We start from the raw sequence: 24,114 nt of genomic DNA, 5'->3' as shown, positions 1-24,114 counted from the left end.
TTCTACATCCTATATACATGGACATTACATGGTACTAAGATTACGAATGAGACCTGTTCAGAACTTTCAAAATGTAATGTTTTACTTCAACTGATAATCCCATTGTACTGAAATTTTATGTGTGATTTCTGCTTATCTCTAACAATGAAATCAAGTAACTCACTGAAAGATTTCAAAGTTGCCTCTACAGGGGTGTGTGCTAGACGAAGGGCCCCTTTGCTCCTGGCTCCTGTCCCGAGAGAGCACTAGCATTCCTGAGATCGACACTACGCACTCCTTCTGCCCTTGGTGTCAATGTGGAAGTTCACAGGCTTTCACCCACAATGACAGCCTGTAATCTTGGAAATACCAGTGCTCCGGAATCTAATGTTCTGCCCTATTCACAGCATACACAATATATTTGCTGTTGAAGATAACAAATACTCGAAATTAGTGAAGTACTGTGTGCTGGTATTATGTCACTTTGACACAAGCTAGAGTCATTTTGGAAGAGGGAACCTCAGTTAAGAAAATGCTTCTACCATATCCGCCTCCGGGTAGGCCTGTGGTGCTTTTCTTAGTTGACAACTGAGGACCCGGATAACTGTGGCCAGTGCCCTGCTGAGGCTGGTGGTCCTGGGTACTATAAGAAAGCAGGGAGAGCAAGGCATGAGGAATAGACTGGTAAGCAGCACTCGCCCGTGGCTTCGGCTCAGATCCTGCCCCCAGTTCCTGCCCTGAGCTCCTGCTCTAGCTTCCCCAATGATAGAAATGAACCCCATGCTACTTTTCGTAATGGTGTTGTATCACAGCAATAGAAACCCTAACTATGACAAATGGAATGTCAGGTTTTGATGCTCACTGGCTGCAGATCTCTCAGAGAAATGCTTACAGGTATCCTGTATGTCCAGTTGTGTAACACAGTAACCTTTTATACCACTTCATATAGTATAAAATCCTAGTAGCAAAGAAACAAGGTATTATTCTTCTGCAAAGATGTGAGCAAAACCTTATGGCTTAATAAGTATGCTCAATCAATTCATTTTTCCTAATCAAGACCCCCCCCCATTATTCTGCTTGGAGTGGTATAGGTTAGCTATTCATTTCTGTATGATATTATTAACTTAAAGAAAAAGAGGCGCAGTGAATTTCAAACCCCTCCTTCTCTCTGGTATTCCTACCACCCTAAACCTTACCACCAGGCTTGCTCATTCCAGACGTGGTCACTCCATGTTTTTAATTTTACTTGACTCGTGTCTCTCTCACATCCCACAGCTGTGTAGACAGAAACCCTGCTAGCTCTTACACTAAAATATAGTCGGTATGTAATCTCATGTTTAACTTGAGCTGACAATCATGTCCTTTCACTGACCTTTCCTCCTAAACACCAAACAATCTTGGGACACAGCAAGAAGCCATTAGCAAAAAATAAGTATTTTCAACAACAGTTGTCTTTTCATTTTCAGTTTTCTTACCAACATTCAAAGATAGCTCATCATAGATTAACGCTCTCCTTGATACAATAATAGCAGATTAGCAGTTAACTATGGGGGATGCTGACCCTAAGAAGAAACAAAAGTAATGAACAGATTCCTTGGGGCAGTGGTTGGGGAAAGGCCTCTAGGGAAAGGAACTGGGAAGGAGCCTGTCATGTCAATACTGAGAAGAGGAGACACCAAAGCACAGCAGATCAAGAAGCCAAATGGATGACCTCCATGGATGGAATCTAGTGGCGTAGACTAGATTGGAAGGGTGTGTGGAAGGAAGATACTGATGGGCCTTAACAGCTTGTTAGGGCATAGAGATTTAATTCCAAGAGTGATGGGTGGCAAGTGATTGACAGGCTCTTATGATAGAAAGAAAATAACCTGATTTTCTTACCTAATATTTTCCCTCTCTCTCCCTCCCCCTGCTTTTCTCCCCCGCCCCCGTGTGTGTGGTGTGTCCAATAACATCTTTCTTTCTACCATGTGTGTCCCAGGGATTGAACTCATGTAGTCAGACCTGGCTGTGGGTGTCTTTACCTGCTGAGTCATCTTGCTAACCCACACTAAATTAAAATGTTTGTCAGTACTGCAGAATAGGTCCTAGGATCATGCCAGGCAGGTCCCTGGGAGGTAATGGTGCCTGGAGTCTATACACACCAAGTAGAGTAGCTGGAATGGTCACAGGCAAGCTAGGTGACACAAGAGAAATTGGGAATGAGCTGCTGCAACAGAGCCGATGACTACTCAAGACCTGGAAGATTCTATGAAGAAGTAATGAGACATGGAAGAGGACAGTTCAAGGACTGGAAGAAAATGATACACAGCAAAAAATATTATGGTCAAAGATTCTTATTGGGAACATAGAAGAATGTGCCAGAGATTGATGCAAACTTCACATACTCTGCCCTCATTAGCACACCAAGATGTCTGTATGTTCCCTGGTAGTATGTATTTGGTGAGAGGGTGGGGGTGGGGTATGGGGATGTCTACAACTCTGTTTAAAAAGACCGCCACAGATTTCTGCTGGAGTCTTGCTACTGCCACAGCCACAAATGTGTTACCTTTCTCTAATCTGTTATGCTGGGGAAATGCCAATTCACTGAACTGGACATTTAAAAACAAGTTGAGCTGACTCGAGAATCGATTGAACTAGGCATGGTGGGTTCACTTCTATAATGTCAATGCTCAGAAGGCTGAGGCAGAAGTATCATGGGTTCAAGGCCAGTCTGAACTATATAGCCAGACCCTGTCAAAAACAAAAATGCTGGGGGAAACCCCCCAATGTTTTATATAAACTCATTTAGATGTCCATTAAGCCACTGATTTACAGAAGTGTTGTCAGGTGCCATTAACTCCTCCTCCCCAAGGGGAGTGAGAGACAAGGCGCGTCTGTCTCTAAGATCCATTTCAGCTCTGACTGTCTACATTAAGGAAATTAATTAAGCATAAAATGATCTAAGAACAGTATCTCAGAACTGGGAAAGATACTCCAAGGACATTCACTCCCATTCTACCCAGGCTATTGCTGACAACTCTCCCCTACATGCTCCCAAGCCCCCATTCCTCACCAGGAGGATAGCACCCAGGAAAGTGAACTTTTTATATCAAAAAGACAGATGTGATACTAAGGAGGGTGTGGTCTGTAGATAAGTGTTTATCCCTGGCCTCCAATCTGACTGTTAGTGACATGCAGGATGCCACTGCTGCAAAATGGGCCTGCCTAAAAAGGTGAAGGGACCATCTCTCTTCTTCAAATGCATATATACACATACCATTTAAATAACACTTTCTCTTCTGACGTGACAATGCTCTCCACAAAAGCCATAGACTATCTATCAAGATCACCAACACCAGGCATGAGGATCCCCTTTTGACTGTCCAAGAGACTCCTCAAACAACACTACAGGGTATTGCTACTGCATGTAGTTAGCTCCCAGAGGCGAAAGCTGTGACCCTATGGCTGGGGGCATCATGAACGTCAGACACAGGACTTAAAGGACCTGAGCTGAGTCTGGGTCAAAAGCCTCCTCCCTGAGGATTGACTTGTATGGAATCAGAATGTACTATGCAAGCTTGCAAAGGAGGGAAAGAACCAACAGCTGATGTGTAAGAACAACCACAACAACCAGCATGGTACAGTAATCCTAGGGGTGAAAGAGAGGCTATGTATACCTTGGTGGTAACAAAAAGCTCTTTAATTGGACCTACAGCCTGCTCAGCAAGAGGGAAGGTCTATCTAGTACTGCAAACCTAGCCAACTACACTGGGTTAGTGTGAAGTCATGGATCTTAGAGGTGAACCCACAACAGCCAGGTCACTTAACTGGCATAAGTCCTGAATTTTCTAAATATGTATCTGTATGCCCACAAGTAAGTATATTTCTCTTATTTTATCAAAGAAACTTTTCATTGCAACTGAGTCCATAATAATAAAAATCATAGCTGATCAAAATGCAGAAAACACGAGATTGTGCCATGCCCAATCCCAAAAGATTTATCTGTGACATAATTCCTGCATGTAAGTCTCAGGGATTTTTGCTGATGTTGAGGTAGAAAGACTGTTAAGAGCTAGAGGAAGAGGAAATTTTCTGTGAGAATGTGTCTCCTAGAAACTATAGAGGTAACACCTATGAAGTCTCAGCAACATGGCTACCTGTGATGGTTTGTATATGCTGGGGCCAGGAAGTGGCCTTATTAGGAGGTGTGGCCTTTTGGAGTAGGTGTGTCACTGTAGGCATGGGCTTAAGACCCTCACCCTAGATGTCTGGAAGTCAGTCCTCCACTAGCAGCCTTCGGATGAAGAAGCCTTCAGCTTCTCCTGCACCATGCCTGCCTGGATACTGCCATGTTCCCACCTTGTTGACAATGGACTGAATCTCTGAACCAGTAAGCCAGCCCCACTTAAATGGTGTCCTTATATGAGCTGCCTTGGTCATGATGTCTATTCACAGCAATAAAACCCTAACTTAACACTACTTAAACAATGATATCACCACTGGCCATGCTAACCTCAGACTGGGAAAGCTCATGAGCCTCAACTCTAGACAAAGAACTACTGGCAACTGGGGAATGCGGAAAATGGGAGAAAGAGTTTTCCCAAGGGAAGAATTCCTTAATTGGTTATCCAATACCCAGTGGTCAACCCTGAGATCATAACATACAAATAACATTATATGGACCTAGCAGTTTGTATTTGAATATTTAGAAGTGTGTGTGTATGAGTGTGTGTCTGCCTGCACAAAACCAATTAAATACAAAGACACCTTGAATTTGAGAGAATGAGGGATGCTTACAGTGTAGGTGGTTGGAAGAAGAAAAGGGAAGGGGAAATGATAGAATTTCAAGAAATAAAAAAAAATACTATAAAATATACATAGCAAAATGAGCTTTGGAAAAGATCACAATAAAATTTATAGCATTAGAATTGAAGCAGAGTCTTAACTTGATGCTTCAGGATCATGACGGCTTTTCTGGGGTGTCAACGTGGCTAATACATTTGCTAGTCAGAATTCTAAGGTGACCTCCCAAATCCCTGACATAATTACCTGTGCATCTCTCTTTTTTCTGTATATAAGACTGAGTTTGTTAGAGTTCTTATTACAATTACAACTAGAAAAGGAAGTTTGTGGATGCAATTAAGATGACAATCAGTTGACATTTTGTCCTTGAAGGACAAAAGTTGGTCCAATCAAATGACTCTTAAAGGGCCCTGGACTCTTCTGGAAAAGAAGTTGTACACATTAGAGTGAGATGAAAGTCCGTGCTATGCACATGAGCAGGAAAGTATGCCTGAACCTGCAGCAGTGGAGGCAAGACCCTGGCACATGCCCCGCAAATTAGGGCCCTCAGCTTTGCTACATCAAGGAACTGAATTCTGCAGCAATTACGCGAGCTTTTAACAGGTTGATAAAATCCCAGTGAGAACAGACTGTGGTCAGTATCATGATTTTTGTCATAGAATTGAACACAGGGTATAGTCACATCATGATCAGAACTATAAAACTGTTAGCTAATAACTGTGCACTGCTTCAAGCTTCAGCGCTTGTGACACTTAACAGAAGAACTCTGTTTCGTGTCATCACTATGAACACAGTTTAGAGCATGTTGATGACAACAGAAGGTACAACAGTGTTAAGCTGACCTCTTAATGCAAAATCCAGAAAGCTTAGGTCCTTAGAGTACCTATCCTACGTTTTCTGTACCACTGATAATTGAAATATTAATGACTAATTTTAATTTTTATTATATACATATTTATAAATGTTTTCATAGTCATTCTCTTTTCTGCTATTCTTTTCAAGCCAGGGAAGTCTGGGTTAAAGTCCTAGATGTGTGTTTGACCTTGAACACATTACTCGAATCTCATTTGCTTTCTGTACTGAGAAGAGGTAACACCTACATCAGTGTCCCAGAGTTTTGAGCAAAGCACAACACATGACATAAATAATGCATCTGGGATGCACTCAGACAAATGGGAGGCCATTCCCCTCTCTTCATCTCTACTGTACTTACTACCTAGAACTTCGAAGAAGCATCTTAACTTGAATCTATACTGCCCACCTCAGCACCCGATCCCACAGTCAGTACCTAATGAATCTTTGTGAAGGAGATACCTTATTTCCAACCCAGAATGCTGTGATGTAAACGGCATCCTCATTTTGCTGAGAAAAAAAATGAGGACCAAAGACTGAGAGTATGTGACTACTGAATGCATAGCCATAAATGGGACACTGTACCACCATCTGCAAAGCTCAGAAGAGGGAAGAAAAATAATGTAAGAGCCTGAGGACAGGGCTTAGTATTGTGGAATACTGTCTTCCAAGCATGACAAAGCCATTGTTCTACTGAACTCACAACAACTATGATTACATACACAAGATCTGCACAAGATTGGAGCTGTCGATGTCCCGTGATGGAGGGGAGAGGGACTCACAAGGTCTCACCCTTCTCTGAGAATCTACACCCTGTTGACAGTATTAAGAGTTGAAGGAGAGACAAGATTTTAGGGTTTTGTCCTTTTGGGTTTTTTGTTTGTTTGTTTGTTTGTTTTGTGGTATTATGTTACATCTTTGCACAGCCTCAAGGACTTGACTTGACTGAGATAACAAGAGAATGAAGAAAAGACAAACATGCACAACCAGCCAGCCAGCCAGTCAGAAATGCTGGGGCCTCTGATGGGGAAAATACAGCACTCTGCAAGCCTGGAGTGCTTACTTTATACAGTTGAATAAGGAAGCAAGGCTATGACTTACAACTAAACACGGACGTTTAGCTAACCTGTATAGTAACAGTCTCCATTATGGGAGCAGCTTTCAGGCTGTAAAATATCAGAGGGAGGAGATAAAGCCATGGTGGACATTTTCTGCACACACTACCAGCATTCTCTTGAACTAGGCAAAGGCTTTGCCATTATTCTGAGCCTCGCCCACAAGGGGTGATATCAGGCTTTGCCATTTTCCTATGGACCTTGATATGGCCGTGGGCATACAAGACTTGGCCCACGTTCATTCAAGACTTTGCCACTCAGGTGTCCACTGCTCCTCACAGTGTAGACTGGTAAGTCGTTCCTGCTCTTGTATATAAGCAACCCCATCCCAATATTTCTAAAAGCAACCCTTATAAAAGTCATTGGATCACATACTCATACTCAAAGAGGACATGAAAGTAGATGGGGAACTATTTGGAAAGAGGAATAGAGATCAGTGGGAACAGGACAGAGAGGGTAATGGGGGTGAATACGATCAGAATACATTATACACATGAATGAAAACATGATGAGAACCACTATTTAATAAACACTAATAACCATTTTTAAAGACCCTGAAAACAGGGTAAGTTGAGCCTCTCAAGTTTTCCTATATTAGGAAATGATGAAGTATAAAACAAAAGCAGGGGGAAGCTTTCTCTAAACTCACGTCCTTGGTTCACTGGCCTAGATGCATGAACGTCACACAGTGTTTGCATACTGTCAGCTCCTGTGCTCCAAAGCAACAAATGCTCACCATTACCTGTGTTCTACTGAGTGGAATTCAATTACATCCTGGACAATTTCTCTTTCTCATTTATGCTTACATTTGCAAACAAGCACAACACAGTAAAAATGATTTCTAATACCTAAATCTCCAAGTCCACAAAATAAGCATCATTTTAGTAACAAATACATATTCTTCCCAAAATAATGTTGTATGCCAAGGGTTATTTTACTAACTCCTTTCCCACTCAAAATGGCTCCAAGAACAAGGAGACAACCTACAGGATGGGAGAATACCTTTTGTAACAATGTACTGGAGAGGGGATTATCACCTAAAACCTACAAAGAACTCCAAAAATTAAACACCAATTCATCTGGTCAACAACTGGCCTACAGGACTGAACAGAGTCCTCAGAAAAAGAAATCATCCAATTAGCAAATCATCCCAAACCAACCACTGAACAAACGAGCTTCAGACCTGAAAGGTTTTCGGAAGGAGAAAGACAAAGAAATAAAAGAACACTTGAAGAAATGTTAAACATCCTTAGCTTTGAGATTCCATCCCATTCTAGCCAGAATGCCTAGCATTAGGAAAATAAACAATAAATACTGCTAAGGATATAGGGAAAGTAGAACCTTTATACACAGCTGGGAAGAATACAGCACTGTCACAGGAGCAATGGAGATCAGTAAAGACATCCCTCCAAAAACTACAAATAGAACTACTATAAGCTGTCTATATGAGTCCTAAGTAAACCTGAGGGAGTCTTACATTACTGCTCTACTCACAATAACCAAGGCAAGGAAATAGCCCACGTGGCCATCAACACATAGAGAAAAAAGTGGTGTATATACACAATGGAGTTTTATTCATAATTTTATAAGAATAAGATTATGACAGCTGCAGGGAACTAGATAGAACTGGGGATCATGGAGGTAAGTAAAACAAGCCATCCTCACCTATCCCCCTTGTTTAACATGCATTTACATATATGTAAATAATTTAGTGTGTGCATATGTAAAACATGCAAATAGAAGACCTTGAGAATGGATAAGTATGTCTAAAGGAAACAGAGGCAGGAACAGGATGATGGGCTACATGGGACATGAAAGATAAAGTAGGGATGAGTTGTGCGGGAGAAAGGGACCAGCAATCCGAGGTTAAGGTCAGGGGAGGGCAGTAAGTAGGGGACAGAGAAGTAGCAAGTCTAGTGGTATAAATGTATGAAAACGCTATATTAAAAAAATGCAACCTTCTGTAAGTTAACTATAAAAGCTGCTAGACCCCAGACATTGACACCAGCAGCCTCAAAGTCCACAGCGCAGCTGAGGTTTTGATTCCAACATTCCCAGAGTCCATGGCTCCAGTGTTTACAAGGGAACCATGTCCTTGGCTCCAGTAGTGAGCAACTGGGATTCTGGCTCCAGCTCTCAGAAGTTTATGGCGTTCAGAGTGAGACTAGCAAGTTTAAGACATGTGATAAGTATGTGGCCCATTAGTGACCCTGCTATCACCCTGATAAGCTCAGACATCTCTCATCAACCTCAGATAACTTTAATAAGGTCAACATCAAACTTGATCAGTCTCCATGGGGGATCTTCATACAGCACTCCTTTCTAGGAAGAATCACAGAAAAACAAACAAACAAACAAACAAATATCCACATAGAACTGTAAGAAAGAGAACCAAAACTTTAAGATTAATCCATCTTAGCAATGAACAAAACATGACAAATAAACATAAAGAATATACAACTTTTCAACACAACTCATTGCAAACTTCCACTTATTTCAAACTGATTATATAATAGGTCACAAATTAAACTTAAAAAAAAAAAGGCTGAGATAATTCCTTGTCTTTTATCAGAACACCAAGAAATACAAGTAGTAATCAACAGGAAGAGGAGCTATGAAAATAGTGAAAGAAGAGACAATGTATTTTGAAACCAGAGGGAAACAACTTCCAGATTCAGATAAGATTCAGATTCAGATAAGACTACTTTGTATACGATGATAAGCATTTGTACTAGTAAGTGAAAAACATCTCATATAAACAATACTTCAACTCATATAAATACACTTCAAGTCTCTAGAGAAGCAAGAGGGTAACTCTAATCACAATGACGGCAGAGAATAATAAAGTTTGATAATATAGGGACTAAAGAGCAATACTGAAGATGAAAGGCTTGGTTAATGAAATTGATAAACCCTTAGCTAACCTGAGAAAAACAAAGAGGGAGATATGCCAGAGCACCATTAAGGAGTACTTTGAGAACAGACACTCCAAAAAGCTACAAAAACCTAAGAAGAAGTGGATGCATTTCTAAGTGCAGGTCATTTATCAAAATTAAAGACAGAGATATGAATAATTTAAATTGACCCATTACAAGCAACAAGATTGAAGCTTTAATCAAAAGTCCCCACACAAAGAAAAGCCCAAGATAACATGGAATTACTGCTGAATTTTACCACAATTTCAAGGAAGATCTAATTCCAACAGTCCTCAATTTGTTCCACAGAATAGAAAGGGAAGGAACACCACCAAATTCATCCTACAAAGCTATTATAATGCTAGTATCAAAGACATTTAAAAAAAGAAAAGAAAAGAAAACTACATAGCAATCTCCCTTAGGAACATAGGTGCAAAACTTCAAATTTCTTAAATTCAAGAACATACTTAAAAGACCCTATATCATGACCAAGTGGGTTTCATCCATGGTTGTGGTTCAACATACACAAATCAGTAAATGTATACCATATAAGGTAACTTAAGGATTACATCATCATCTCAATAATGGAGAAAAGACATCTGAAGAACTTCAAAGTGCCATCATGATAAAAGTCCTGGAGATTATATAGATGCCACATTGCAATACAGATGTATATGCTAAATAGCAAAGGCAAATACACTAGAGCCAACATTGTAGTAAACAGGGAACAACTGAAAACATTTTCTCTAAAACCAGGGATGAGACAATACCCACTTCACTGTTCTAAGTCAATGTAGTGCTTGAAGTTTTAGCAATGAAACAAGAAGACATGAAAGGAATAGAAACAGGAAAGGAAGAGGTCAAACTATCCCTATTTGAAGATGGTATGAATATATATTGGAAAGACCCTATAGACTCTAACATAAGTAAACACTTTTAGTAAAGTTGCAAGGTACAAAATAAATATATAAAAACCAGTAGCCTTCATAAATACTAACAATGAACTTATAAAAAAAGAAATTATTTGTCATTCCCAACACAGTTAGTGATAGAACTAACCAAGGGAGTGAAAAGGTCAGCAATGAGAACTTCAAAACACCGACAAAAGACATCAAAGGAAATATTAGACAATGGAAAGGCTATCCCATACTCCTGGTGTGAGGAAATTATTATCATGAAAATGTCTATATTATCAAAAGTCATTTATAGACTCAATGTAATTCATATCAGAATTCCAATGTTATTATTCAAAGAACTAGAAAAAAAAGGAAAATCAATCCAAGAGTCCACATGGAACTACAGAAGACCACAAGTGGCCAAAGGTACCCTAGGGAGGAAAGCACAGCTGGAGGCATTGTGAATTTATGACTTCAAATCGTACTACAGAGCTACAGTGATAAATGCAGAGGACAAGCTAGGCACAGAGACCAATGGAGCAGAACATAGAAACCAATGAAGACATCCAAAATATGCAGTTGAAAAAAAGACAGCGTATTCAAAAGAACGATAATGGCCAAATTGGATGTCTTCCTGTAGAATCTCCAGATCCATTTTGTTTATCCTGTATGAAAATCAGCAAGAAATGGATCAAACACCTTAATTTAAAACCCCAAAACACTGAGATTATTAGAGGAAAATATACAGTATACATTTCAAGATAAATGTTTAGGTGAGAACTTTTGGAATAGATCTGTAATAGTGAAAGAACCAGCTCCAGGAATCAACAGATGGAACTACATAAAATTAAAGTTTCTGCACAGCAAAGAAACCATCAGCCAGGGCAACAGACAGCTACAGCATCTTTAACAGCAATACTCAAACAGGCTAATATCAGAACTTGCAGAGAGTGAAAACTAAAGGGAAACAAAACAACTGTCAATCAATAAGTAGGTTATTACATGAACAATTCTCAAAAGAAAATCACAAATGGCCAAGATGTATTTTTTAAAAGTGTTCAGCATCCTTAGACATCAGGGAATTGCAAATTAAAACTACTTCTAGATACTATCTCATCCTAGTCAGAATTGCTATCATCAAGAAATCTGACAATAGATGCTCATAAGGATTCAAGGAAAGAAGCAACGTTTTATTTATTTATTGCTGGTGGCAGTTCAAACAAATATACCCATTACGGAAATAAATATGGAAGTTTCTCAAAATACTTGAAAAGAAACCTATTGTATAACTCAACTATGCTATAACTCTTAGCCACACACCCAAATGATTGTATATCCTACCAAAGAAAGGTGCACAACCATGTTCCCACTGCACTCCACACAACAGCAAGGACGTGGAGCCAGCCTAAGAGAATAATGGACGGGTAATGAAAAGTGGTATATATACACACAGGATTCTATTCAGCTGCAAGAAAACAAGACAATGAAGCTTGCAGGAAAATCGATGGTTCTGGAAAGACAAAAAACACATGTTCTCTTTCACATACAGATCTTAGCCTGGTGTGTGTGTGTGTGTGTGTGTGTGTGTGTGTGTGTGTGTGTGTGTGTGTGTAAATATAGGTAAAGTCTAAAATGCTATAAGGGAAAGCAAGAAATGATGAAAATGGATGATTATAAAAGATGGGGAGTGGGCAAAGGACACAGGGTACATGAATGAAGCAAAGAGACTGGGGGAGGGGCTACAAGGAGGGATTGGGAGTACTGGGAGCAGGGGGGTGAGTGGGCAAGAGAATCTACTAAAATACACTCTGAAAAGGCCGTGCTAATGTTTTAATACCTTGTATGCTAATTTTCAAACTAAATTACCCACAAGTTTTAAAGAGAGAAAATGTCACAAAACAGCAGCACCCTATCACAACAGAGACACAGAGAAATTCGGTCCTTCATATTGCTGACAATAACATAAAAAAGAACAGCCACTCTGTAACCCTGTTAGTGGTTCCCTTAAAAAAAAATCAGCATATACTTAGTGGATAACCCAAAACTGGAAGTGATCAAAATGTCTCGCAGAGGTGAATGATCAAACAAGCTAATAAGAAATCAATGAAGTACACCTTAGTTAAAAACCCACCGGGTTAGTTTTCGCTATGAACATGTGTTACAATGTCAACACGCAAACAAACAAGCAGAGTCAAAACCAAGAAACCCACCGTCTCAAGGGCATCATGCCAAGGGGGGCACGCCTTGGAAGATCACTTGTTATTTGTTGATTATAATTCAGATATATTCATTATAACTCAACAATTCATTGATGAATTATTATTGAGTTGACAGAGTCACAGATATGGATGGCACATTAGAGTCCACCAGTCAGTAGAAGCTCAAGGTGTGGTGAGTCCCTGAAGGTTAGCATGGGAATGTTTGTGCTGATATATCTGCTTCATATTGTGATCACAAGGGTGGCTAGCCAAGTGGGATGAAATCACAGGGAACTTCCTTAGGTTCTAATACCATGGCAAAGCTAGACGAGATGCAACCACTCAGGGTGACTGAATTAAGGGTACACAGCACTTCTCTGCATCTGCTTCCTCTCATGCAACACCAGTTATTTAAAAAAAAATTAAAGTGTATAAAAAGTCAGAAACTTCAAGCTTCTGGCAGAATTTTTACATTGTATACAACAAAGCATTGTTCCACCTTAATGGCACAAAAGAAAACCTGGCTCTTACTTCTGTGGGGGCTATTTTGCAAACAAGGGTAAGACAGTTGTACACAAAATAAGCTCTGTCTTCATCTCAGACACTGGGACTTACTTCCCACTCATCTCTGGTCCAATTCTGTCTTTTTTAGTCTCAAACTAAAACAGTTTGGTTTTGTTTGTTTGTTTTGTTCTTGTTTGTTTTTTAACCAGTTTTCCCCTCAGTGACCTAGACCATTGTTCCTAACGTGTGTGGCCCTTGCACTCCTATGAACCTACCCTCTCTCTCAGAAAACCTCCACCGAGGTAGAGGATGCTCTCTTTCTGTACACACTCCCGACTGACTAGATTGTCCTGAAAGGCAGACTTTTTTAAGTTTTAACCCAAATTAACATCAGTCATAAAGTAAGGCATATTCAAGCTTCTGTGCAGAGGCCTTCCAAATTCTTCTTGCCTCCTAAGCCATTCCTCCCCTTCTCAGCAGACTTCCAGGCAGCATGTGCACGCCACGTCAAATACACATCCTGAGAAAGGAGATCTTCATCCTCGTTTTTTAGAGATAGGCAGTTTGGACTCAGTGAAGAATCTTCCTTGATGAATGGGGTGAACAGTGAGTCCTAAACAGGGTGTGTAACTCAGACTGCATGATCTCTAATCCTGGGTCAGAATATTTAATCAGTCCACCCTCCCCTCTGAATCTGCTAACAGACATTTTGTAATTTTAAAAGCAAGAACAGATGGGAAGTAGCTGACCTAATTCAGCAGTCGTGATCCCACCCAGAGTTGGTTCTCTAAGGGTCATCAACCCTGTGCTCTGCAGCACACCTTTTGGTTTAAGTAGAGCTTAAGATGCACTCTTTAACTGTTAGGATTCCTTGTGTGTGGTTCTCAGAAAAAAAAAAATCAGCCAGCACAGCAGAAAAAATAGAAAAGAAAGGAGACTGTTTACTTCAGATTTTTTACTGCTGTCCACAACTCACCAACCCACTCATGAAAAGTCTGGACGCTAGCATCAAGACTGAATTCAATTCGGTTAGGTTGAATCCCTGCTCTCCCCAGTGAGGGTAGCAAGCTGGCCACAGGAGCCTCCAGGAATCAGCATGATTACCTAATTTGCAACCTCCTTTCTCCTCCTCGTCCCCTGCCGGGGTAGTGGGGTAAGAACAGGCTGATCCTTGGTCAGTGTTGAAGGCTATAAGACCACAAAAAGATGAAATAACCAGGAGGAACTTTACAAATTAATAGAATAATAAAAAGTACATTTTGTTTGCAAAAGTTTATTTTGGTTTGGTAAGGTGAGGTCTTGCCCTGAAGCTCTTCTGTAACTCACTAGAGTCCAGGCTTGCCTTCAGTTTGCAGCAATCCTCCTGTCTCAGCCTCCACAGTGCTGAGATCACTCATGGGCCACCACACTCAGATAAATTACATTTGATGACAACAAACAGAAACACCCATTACTTCAACAGAAGAGTTGTTTTTAACATGAGGTTTCCTGTTGCCCAGGCTAGCCTCAAATGTGTTATATAGCCGAGGCTGGGCCTTGCTCCACAGGGAAGGAGCTATAGATGGGAGACAAGCCTGGCTACTACTGTGCTCTTTCTGAGAGGGTCAGTTTCATTAGGCCACAGGAGGCCTTTAGGCAAGTTTTACGGTCTTACTTTTACTTGCTTCAAGTCCGTTTTCTCCTGCTGTAACAGAGCACTGGGAGGAGGAGACTTATATGCAGCTTAACTTGGCTTCTGGTTCTCAGGCCTAGAAGTTCCAATGCATGGTGTTGGCACCTGCTCAGTTTCTGAGATGGAGCTTTGTGCTACCTCACAACACTGTAGATGAGCTAGATGAAGAGTGTGTGTGTAAAAGAGAAAGAAACACCAGTGCCACACTCACTTTCTCTCCAGATGGCTAGCCCACTGCCTGAGAAGAGCCTTAATTCCTCCTAGTGACTTCTTCAAAGTCCCACCTCATAGGACTCCCACAGTGGCAACCCTATTTCAACACGCGTTTCAGAACAGGCAAACTGCGTCACTTACCCGTGCGGTTTTTCAGCTCTATAACAGTATGGCCCTGTCTGGATAACTCTGTCACTTCACAAGTGTAGTTTCCCACCATGGCCTCATGCACATCCATTTTCAACGAGGCATCGCCTTTGAGTAAGTCTGAGACTGAGATTCTTGCACTGGTAAAGTTGTGTTCTACTATAGAGGTATTTTTACCTCCATCATAAATTAAAATATATGATTTGTTCAACTTCCACTTCACAAACATTTCTTCGGTGCTTTGCGCCTCCACATTACGGACGATGCAGGGGATGACCACAGTTTTATTGCATGAAGTGAACTCTACAGAATTGACGTTGCTTAACAGTAGTTGAGCTGAGCCTGCAATACAGACACAAAAAATATTTCATTACAATCTGCATATATGATGTATTATCGTATGTGTATTATAAACCCTTAACGTAAAGAAAACTACTGCAATTGTTCACTTACGTTTGTAGTACAGGAACAAGGTGAAAAATAGCAACCAATTATTGGCACACCAGCTAGTAGACTGCAAGTTTTCTTTTTTTGGTCTTAGTAATACAAAGTATGCATACCACGCATCTTGGGAGGAAATTTACCAATTGTGTTGGGATATGCAAGATACAGAATCTAGCTTTGAAAGCTCTGAAGTAATCATGTCTGCTTACTGATATATGTAGAAAAATACTATCCTTACTATAGGAACATCCTGAATAGAAAACTAAATATTCTATTCGGGCTCAACTTCTATACACGTCTTCTAGATGGAATGTGCTAAAGTGATATGAAATTTATCTCTTCACTCAGGCTGCATAACCCAAAAAAAAGTAGCCAGTTCTATTATACTTTAATATACAAAGCAACTGGAATGAATCAAATCTTATCTTTCCAAGAGGATGGGAAGACTTGGAATACTAAGAAGGGAAAAAAATGATCTCTGTGGCTATTTCCCACTTCAAAAGAGACAGCGATAGACACTTTGTATGCGAGTCTCACAAAGGATTACACACAATTGAATGGCATTTTTCCTACCCCGACATTTCATTGAATCTACAGAACAATTTTGAAATGTAGATTACAGGTATTTCTTCCTCCAATAAACCATAAACTACCCTAAAAGCCAAGAAACAAGTTGAAACCAAGAGCAGATGCCGCTGATGAGGACAGCATACCCACTGGCTCTTCTCAATGGCATAAGCCACCCCTGAGTGCTCTGCTGACCGTTTGACTCAGCTCCAGTCGGATTATGTAACATGGCCATTTATCAAAGCTCTTATCTGAGTAGCTTGTTGACTTTTCCTTCAAAACCCAACGTACCAACGAATATAAAACATTAACTCCATTAATCTTTAATATTTCCTCCTTCTGTATAAAGTAGACATAAAACTAAGGGCATAAAATGTTACTCTAAGAATGTAATTACTAATATAAGCTTTGTAGTAGGAACTGATGATGTTTTGAATTTCCTCAGTTTCTGTTGTTATGTCTCTCTTTTCATTTCTGATTTTGTTAATTTGGATATTTTCTCTATGCCCTCTGGTTAGTCTGGGTAAGGGTACACCTATCTTGTTGATTTTTCTCAAAGAACCAGCTCCTGGTTTGGTTGATTCTTTGTATAGTTCCTTTTGTTTCTACTTGGTTGATTTCAGTCCTGAGTTTGATTAGTTCCTGCCATGTACTCCTCTGGGGTGAATTTGCTTCCTTTTGTTCTAGAGCTTTCAGGTGTGCTGTCAAGCTGCTAGTGTATGTTCTCTCCAGTTTCTTTTTGGAGGCACTCACAGCTATGAGTTTTCCTCTTTGCACTGTACTCAACAAAACTGGAAAATCTGTATGAAATGAACAATTTTCTAGATAGATACCAAATACCAATGTTAAATCAGGATTAGATAAACTATCTAAACAGTCCTATAACCCCTAAAGAAATAAAAGCAGTCATTAAAAGTCTCCCAACTAATAAAAGATCCTAGACCAGGTGGGTTTAGTGTAGAATTCTATCAGACCTTCAAAGACCTAATACTAATACTCTTCAAACTACTCCACAAAATAGAAACAGAAGGAACACTACCCAATTCAGTCTATGAAGCCACAGTTATGCTGCGTAGTCTCTCTTGGAGATGGAATGGTTTCTGTCTAATCAGGAACTTGTCACAATTTCCTTTCATAGAGAACTTCATAAGAGATTTTTTTTCCCTACTTCTATCATGTTTAATGTTCCAAATACTTTTTAAAAATGGTTGAGTGCATATTACTTTTAGCTTCAGAAGATATCATGTATATTTAAGAGGCATTTAACTATTATAAATTATTTTGATGACTTAAAAACTGTCAATACTGAGTTGTATATTTTAAAATAAATTTTATTAGTTTAATAAAAAACTAAAAAAAGATAAAAAGAATTTAATTATTAATAAATACTCATCTAGTTGAATGTAAGTAAAGACCTTCACCAGAATACACTCTGGACTGTGTTCAAGAAAACTCAAGCCCAAGTCCTCTGCCTGGCATACTGGTATGTAGTGCTAAGCAATTCATTTTTCTAGAGCATGGTTTAAGAAGGGTCAGAGCAAACAGTGGGTGACTTCCTAGAACACTAGGTAGCAATCCAGGAGAAAACAACTAAGAAAAGCTCACTAAGTAACACCGTGCTGCACAAACACAGGGCAACTGCATAAAACTGGCCATCGTGGCATCTACTGAAATGAGCTGGGCCCTTTGGACTCTCCTGGGCATGTACTATCTGAAGAGCCTTGGGGCATCCATGGCTCACCTTTCCCAGTTCTCTAGATTTTTAGCCACCCAAATATTAGGAAGCCCCAGGCTTCATGTCCAATTTCAATCTCTATACCCATGGAGTTTTGTGTTATTTCCCTGGAGAAAGAGACACTGGGGGTAAGGAATCACATTGTACAAAGGGAGAGATGGGAGAGAAGTGACGTCACAAATCTTTAGAAAATACCTGTAAAAAGATTCTGAAACAAACAGAAAGTTCCCAGAGTGCCTTGTTAGTGGGTGCTGGGCAACTGTAAAATTCTAGAGAGTTTCTGCTTCCACTGACTTCAATTTGACCATCTACAATTGTGTAAGTTGTTGGAATGAGGGGCGGGGTCATTCACAAGATTCTTCTATAGAGATAGAAACTTTCCTTTGCAACTGATTTTACCTCACAGAAGAGGGTTCCAATAATAATAATAAAAACCCTGAAGATCCTGACCAGTTTTGCATCCATTAATAAATCCGTTAAGTATTCTTGCTTGTCTATGATGTGCCTGCTCTACCGATTTGCCTTCAAAAGGGGTCTTGTCTACTTGCTGGTTTGTTCCTTAAGGAGTAAAATTAAAATGTTGATGTTATGTCCATTCTATAGCAGCATGAGTCATTTCAAGATTTAAAAATTATATTCACATGAGTCAATTCAAAATTATGCTTTTTTCCAGAAGATTCAAGTGAAGGGATCAGCCACTCTATGAGGTTTTTATCCCCCAGAAGATCTCAGGGAAGAATCAGGTGGCTGGCAAACACTCCACAGTTTTCCAACTTGGTTAGAATGTACATCTTTCGAGGACTCCACAAGCTATTAATTACAGTGTGTTACTTCTTGCAGTAAAAACATTTCATAGCTGAAGCAATTTAAGCAGAATAAATGCTGTCAGTAAAATGAGAAGTAAATATGACCTGGCTAAACCAAGACAACCTTCATAATAATGAGTAAGAAAGAGTAACCCCAAATATCCCTAAACATGTTATTAGTAACACTAATATCGTATGAGGTCGTATGATTGAGGAAATTTTGGCTAACAATGAGAGTAAAAACAGTAAGTAATGAACATAAGAAAATTCATCCAGGTAAGACATGCTGTAGCAGTCTTATTCCAGAGTATGGGAACTTAACCTGAAAGGATGATGCCAGAGTTACAGGAAAATTACCAAGTAAACTGGGGAAGATTAACTTACATCAAAAGCCAAAAATATTAGATCTCACAGCTTCCATGAGCATTGCACCAACAATGCAAACCTCCTCAAGTCAGCCCTAAGCATGGCTGTGCAGTGGCAGAGAGGTCTGATCCATGTGTTACAGCTCATGTGTCCAGCTCAGAAAAGCAGAAATGCAATCAGCAGTTACCCGGATGAAACACTGACAGGATGGAAGGATGGATATGATAATGAAAAAATGAGTGGGACTTGTCTTTAGGCGCTTAGAATTCTCATAGGGGGAATGTAAGCAGGTTATACAACACAAGGTCACACGTGGAGCTCTTTCTGCTCCAACAGTGCTGTGGAGGGCAGAAAATCAACCTGTCTAGCAGGTTCCTGAGAAAAATTTGCATTGCTCCTGAAGAATAGGAGGTTGTCATGTCTTCACTGCTCATCTGGCCCCTAATGTTTTCAGACATCCCAAGTAAAATATCTCCCCTTTTAATGACTCTGCGACATTTCACCTTCTGCTTCTCAGCTTGTGCTCTCCAGCAGTTCTCTCTCCCTACTTAACTCAAATTGAGTCCTTCCAGGAAGCCTGAGGCCTATAACAATTCCCACATAAACTTACCCACAGCCTCGACTATCCATAGTTTTTTTTTCTCTCTCTCCCTTCCAGAAATGAGTTCTTTATGCAGAACTTGGTTCCATTGCTGACTCCTGTCCATCATCTAGAGGACACATGGACTGCCAGACTCCATATCCCCTTAGTCCATTTATGATGTGTTTTAAATCATCTTTTAATAACTGTATATGCACCAAACTTTAAAAAACCTGCATATTCATCTCCCTTACCCAGCATCCTAAGACAATGGTCTATGTGCATTTCTTGACCTCTGTGTACCCCCAGACTATGTCAACAGGACTCCACTCTGCTCACTATTACTGTACCATTGCTCCAGCTCTTATGCAAATCACTACTTCTTATGAATAACCCAATTCACACGGTTCATTTTGTCTTGACTTCTCTACAGTTCTTGAGCCAAGGAGCAGCTCCTCATTCTACCTCTAATATACCTTTTTATTTTCTTCAACTTGTCCTAGCTTTTAAAACCTAGTAGTTGGTTCATACTACCATATTGTATTAGTGTTTCTAAGGTGTGATGGTTTTAGTGAAAATGGCTCCATAGTCTCCTATGTTTGATGCTTGGTCCCTAGTTGGTGGAACTTTTTTGGGAAGGACTAGAAGGTGTTGCCCGTGGAGGTATGTCACTGGGATATGCTCTGAGTTTTTAAAAACCTAAACCATCCCCAGCTGACGCGCTCTCTCTCTCTCTCTGTCTGTCTCCTGATGCCAACATGTAAGTTCTTAGCTACTGCTCCAGTGCCATGCCTGAGTTCTGCTATTATGCTTTCCACCATGATGATGGAGTCCCCCCTCTTTAACGGTTAAGCAAGTTCCCAACTAAACAGTCATGGTGTCTCTTCATAGTAAAAATCAACAACTAAGACAAGGGTTTCATGGTCAACAACCTCTAACCAAGCATCCCTCCTTATTCCCATAGTTTTAACAATCAGAACATTTTCTTACTGAACCAGGCTCCACCTTTCTTCTAAACTGGAGACTTTAATCAATGGTCTGTTATGCATTCCAGGGAGAGTTACTACAATCATTTAAAAATTAACAATGTTCCCCAAACTACATAACACTATTTCCCAATCTTCACCTTCCCAAAAATATTTACAACTACTACCAATAATCAGACTTGGACCCATAAATCATTCTAGATTCTTTTTTCTCACCATAAAAAGAATCTTGTTAGGCTAACCTAGTCAGCAGTTTCTAAATCCAAAGCCTGTTGAATTACACCCTCACCCTTATCCCTTGAACCATTGCTAGACCTCCAAACTGGTTCCCTGCCTCTCAGTCTTCCATATCGTTTCATGCCAATGCACTTTCCATAGTCCTCAAAATAACTGTTCTAAATGCAAATGTGTACTCCACTGTCCAGCGACACCCTATCACACCCATTCTCAAAAGGCCAACTTCTCGACATCCTATCACACCCATTCTCAAAAGGCCAACTTCTCAGGCCATTAACACAGGAAACAAACAAGGCCCTCTGAGATCCTTTCCTGCCTCATATCTTATATTTTCCAAACCAATTTCCCTTCACAATGACCTTCCTGCAATCCCCCATAGCTGGGCAGATGTGCTCCTATATACATGGCTTAGCACTAACTGACCCCCAGCATAGGGAGGGGCAGGCCTTTCTCTGGGCATAGAGTATGTGATGCTATGGTTAAGAGAACACACACCTTGGAGCCAGATCCCACATCATAGTTGTAGAACCTTAGGCAAGTTGCTTAACCTCAGTACTTCAGATTCCTCGTCTATAATGCATTACTAATGGTATCTACTTTACAGGAGATTTTGTGAAGGTTTAATGAGAGGATGAACCCCAAGCTCTCACTGAAGCTCTTACTGTAGCACCTATCACACACTTAACAACTACATACTAAGGATGCAGATATAGAGTCCCTGCTCTCTGGCCATAGCATCATTGAGATGTGAATCCCAGTCCCCCTGCCCACTACCAACCATCTCTCTATTGTTGTCCTTTCTTACTGACCTTTGCTCTCCATGTAAATGCTCACACTGTACTGTTTATATCTTTCTGTTACTCTCAGAAGGGTGGGAAGATGACTTCACTAGTATCCTAAGAGTCTCTGCAAGCATTCAGAAAGGATTCTACACATTTCTTATGAATTACATTTCAGTAAAAGAAAACATTTTAAAGAAATCCAAAAACCAAACAGAGACAGACAGACAGACAGACAAAAGTTTACAAGTCATAAGAAAGAGAAATCACTCTTCATATATTAGGTGAGTCCCTAATCCTTTTAGCAACCTGCTTTTGGACTTGCAAAGCTGCATGTTATAAAAGAAAAGTCTCAAGTCAACTGCATACTTGGATAGAAAAATTTCTCAAGAGAGAGAGAGAGAGAGAGAGAGAGAGAAAGAGAGAGAGAGCAAGCATGTGTGTGTGAGAGAGAGAGAGAGAGGGAGAGAGAGAAACAGAGAGAGAGAGAGAGAGAGAGAGAGAGAGAGAGAGAGAGAGAGAGAGAGAGAGAGAGAGAGAGAGCGCTACATAAATGTACTTAGGAATGGCCTTAGATGGAGACATCAAAACTGGGTCTGAAGCAGGAGCAGGAGGAGTGTGTTGGAAAGAAAGCACACATTACTTAAACTACCTACACAATATGTAGAGAAGGAAAGAAATAATGGAAAAGCAGAAATCTACTCAGGTAAGCTCTAAGAAAGGAGACTGGAAAGATGGCTGAGACAATCTCTGCAAAGTGTTCCTTGAATGTCACGCTGAGCAGTTTAGACTTGACAAAAGAAGGTTCAACTCAGGTTTACTTTAACTTTGAGAAAGACAGCATTTCACAGCAGCAGGAAAAGGGGCTTGAGGACAGGAAATGGAGAAGAAAGACCCATTAAGAACCCACAACAGTCCAGGTAAACGACAAGTAGAAAGAAGACCTAAAAATGGCATTAAAAACCAAAGCAGCAAAATCAACAGAAGTCACATGTGGGAGGTGAGGGAGATAAAAAAGGAAAAATGAAAATTGGAAACTAAAATAGTCTATGGAACTAGCTGGTTGTAGACTAATTACATGGAAAGGAGGCTGAAGATTTAGGGAAGTTATCCTTTCAATGTTTCAGCCCGAGCACTAAAAAAAACGGCAGTAGTACAATGAAGTGGCCATGTCCAGTAGATCCCCAGATATATGACTTTGGATCTCAGAGTAAAGGTCAAAGCTATAAAGACTTGGGAATCAGCAGGAACATCGCTGGTAGTTGAAATTGTCAGTATAAAGAAGATTGACCACAGGGTCCTTGTAAAGCAAACAGCAGAGAACAAAAGCTTGGGAGTGTCAATATTCATGGAAATAATTCTTAAAGAGTAAGTCAGGGAAGAAAATGAAGTGAGAGAAGCAAGAGCCGCAAACAAAACAAACCACTAAGGTGATCAGGCTGACTCCAAGGCAGGGTTAGGATTCATAGGGACAACGGAGATGTCAAACCTCATGTTAAACAGTAAAAATCCGACCACGGATTAAACAGTAGTTTCTTCCGACATAACGATACCATCATCCAGGTGGGACTACGTGGAACTTGCGCTCAGGAGGGAGGTGACAGAAGGCTCAGTAGTGATTCTTTAAATAGACCTCACACAGTCGGAAAGCAGAGAGAAAAGTTCAACAAGTGAGTGTCCAGGCAAGGACAAGGGCAAGGATTCTTTTTGGATCTTCTGGGGCTTGCTTTCTTTTATTATTATGAGGTAAAACTTGATAACAGCTGTAAGCTTGGGGAGGCGCCAACGGCAAGGGCAAGATCTCTGATACAAGGCTGAGGCTGGGAGCAGGTTTCCCAGGTGATAGATAGGAAAGAGGGGTAGATGGGCTGTCACTCCCTTGGACAAGTGAATGGGGTTCTTCTGGAGCAGACTGAAGGAGGAGAGTGAGAAAGGCTTCTATGAACTTAGGCTTAGAAGTGTTGGGAGGGCAGCAGGGAAGTCAAACACCTCCCTACCATGTTCCACAGAGAAGTAAGAAGTGAATTATCAGCTTGGGGTGATGTTCATGCATGGGTTGAGAAACCCCAAGAGCTGTTGAAGTGACTGATGCAGACACCTGCTGGCAGAAAGCTGCCCTACAGCTCTTCTTCCCTTAGAATGGCCTCTGGCAGAAAGAACTTGAGTTTGGGACTAAAATTAAGTGATGCCAGAAGATGGAGAGTCCAAACTCCCCTTGGGAGATGGTAAAATAAAGGTCAGGGGCACAGTGGGGAGTCCGGAGCTTAATTCAGTGTGACTCAAAGCAATGCTGCCACATTTGCTGACTCTAAAGAGTCCTTATAGGAACAGAACTAGT

At 40.5% G+C, this 24,114-nt stretch overlaps 1 protein-coding gene across 6 annotated transcripts in view; it reads right to left on the bottom strand.

Moving 5' to 3' along the window:
- LOC116085971 (leukocyte surface antigen CD47) overlaps nucleotides 1–24,114 on the bottom strand; it is a 59,941-nt gene that overhangs the window by 31,622 nt on the left and 4,205 nt on the right. For 4 of the 6 annotated variants that reach the window (XM_031364038.1, XM_031364039.1, XM_031364043.1 and 1 more), the window contains exons 2-3: nucleotides 15,271–15,618; nucleotides 14,349–14,432 (exon numbers count right to left, since the gene is read on the bottom strand). In XM_031364038.1, the coding sequence (XP_031219898.1) occupies nucleotides 14,349–14,432; nucleotides 15,271–15,618 (432 nt within the window). The remainder of the gene's footprint in view (nucleotides 1–14,348; nucleotides 14,433–15,270; nucleotides 15,619–24,114) is intronic. The other 2 variants (XM_031364041.1, XM_031364044.1) reach the window with 1 other exon arrangement.

Source organism: Mastomys coucha, unplaced genomic scaffold, assembly GCF_008632895.1.
Source record: "Mastomys coucha isolate ucsf_1 unplaced genomic scaffold, UCSF_Mcou_1 pScaffold12, whole genome shotgun sequence".
NCBI classification, from domain to species: domain Eukaryota; kingdom Metazoa; phylum Chordata; class Mammalia; order Rodentia; family Muridae; genus Mastomys; species Mastomys coucha.
This window is presented reverse-complemented; position numbering and strand designations above follow the sequence as displayed.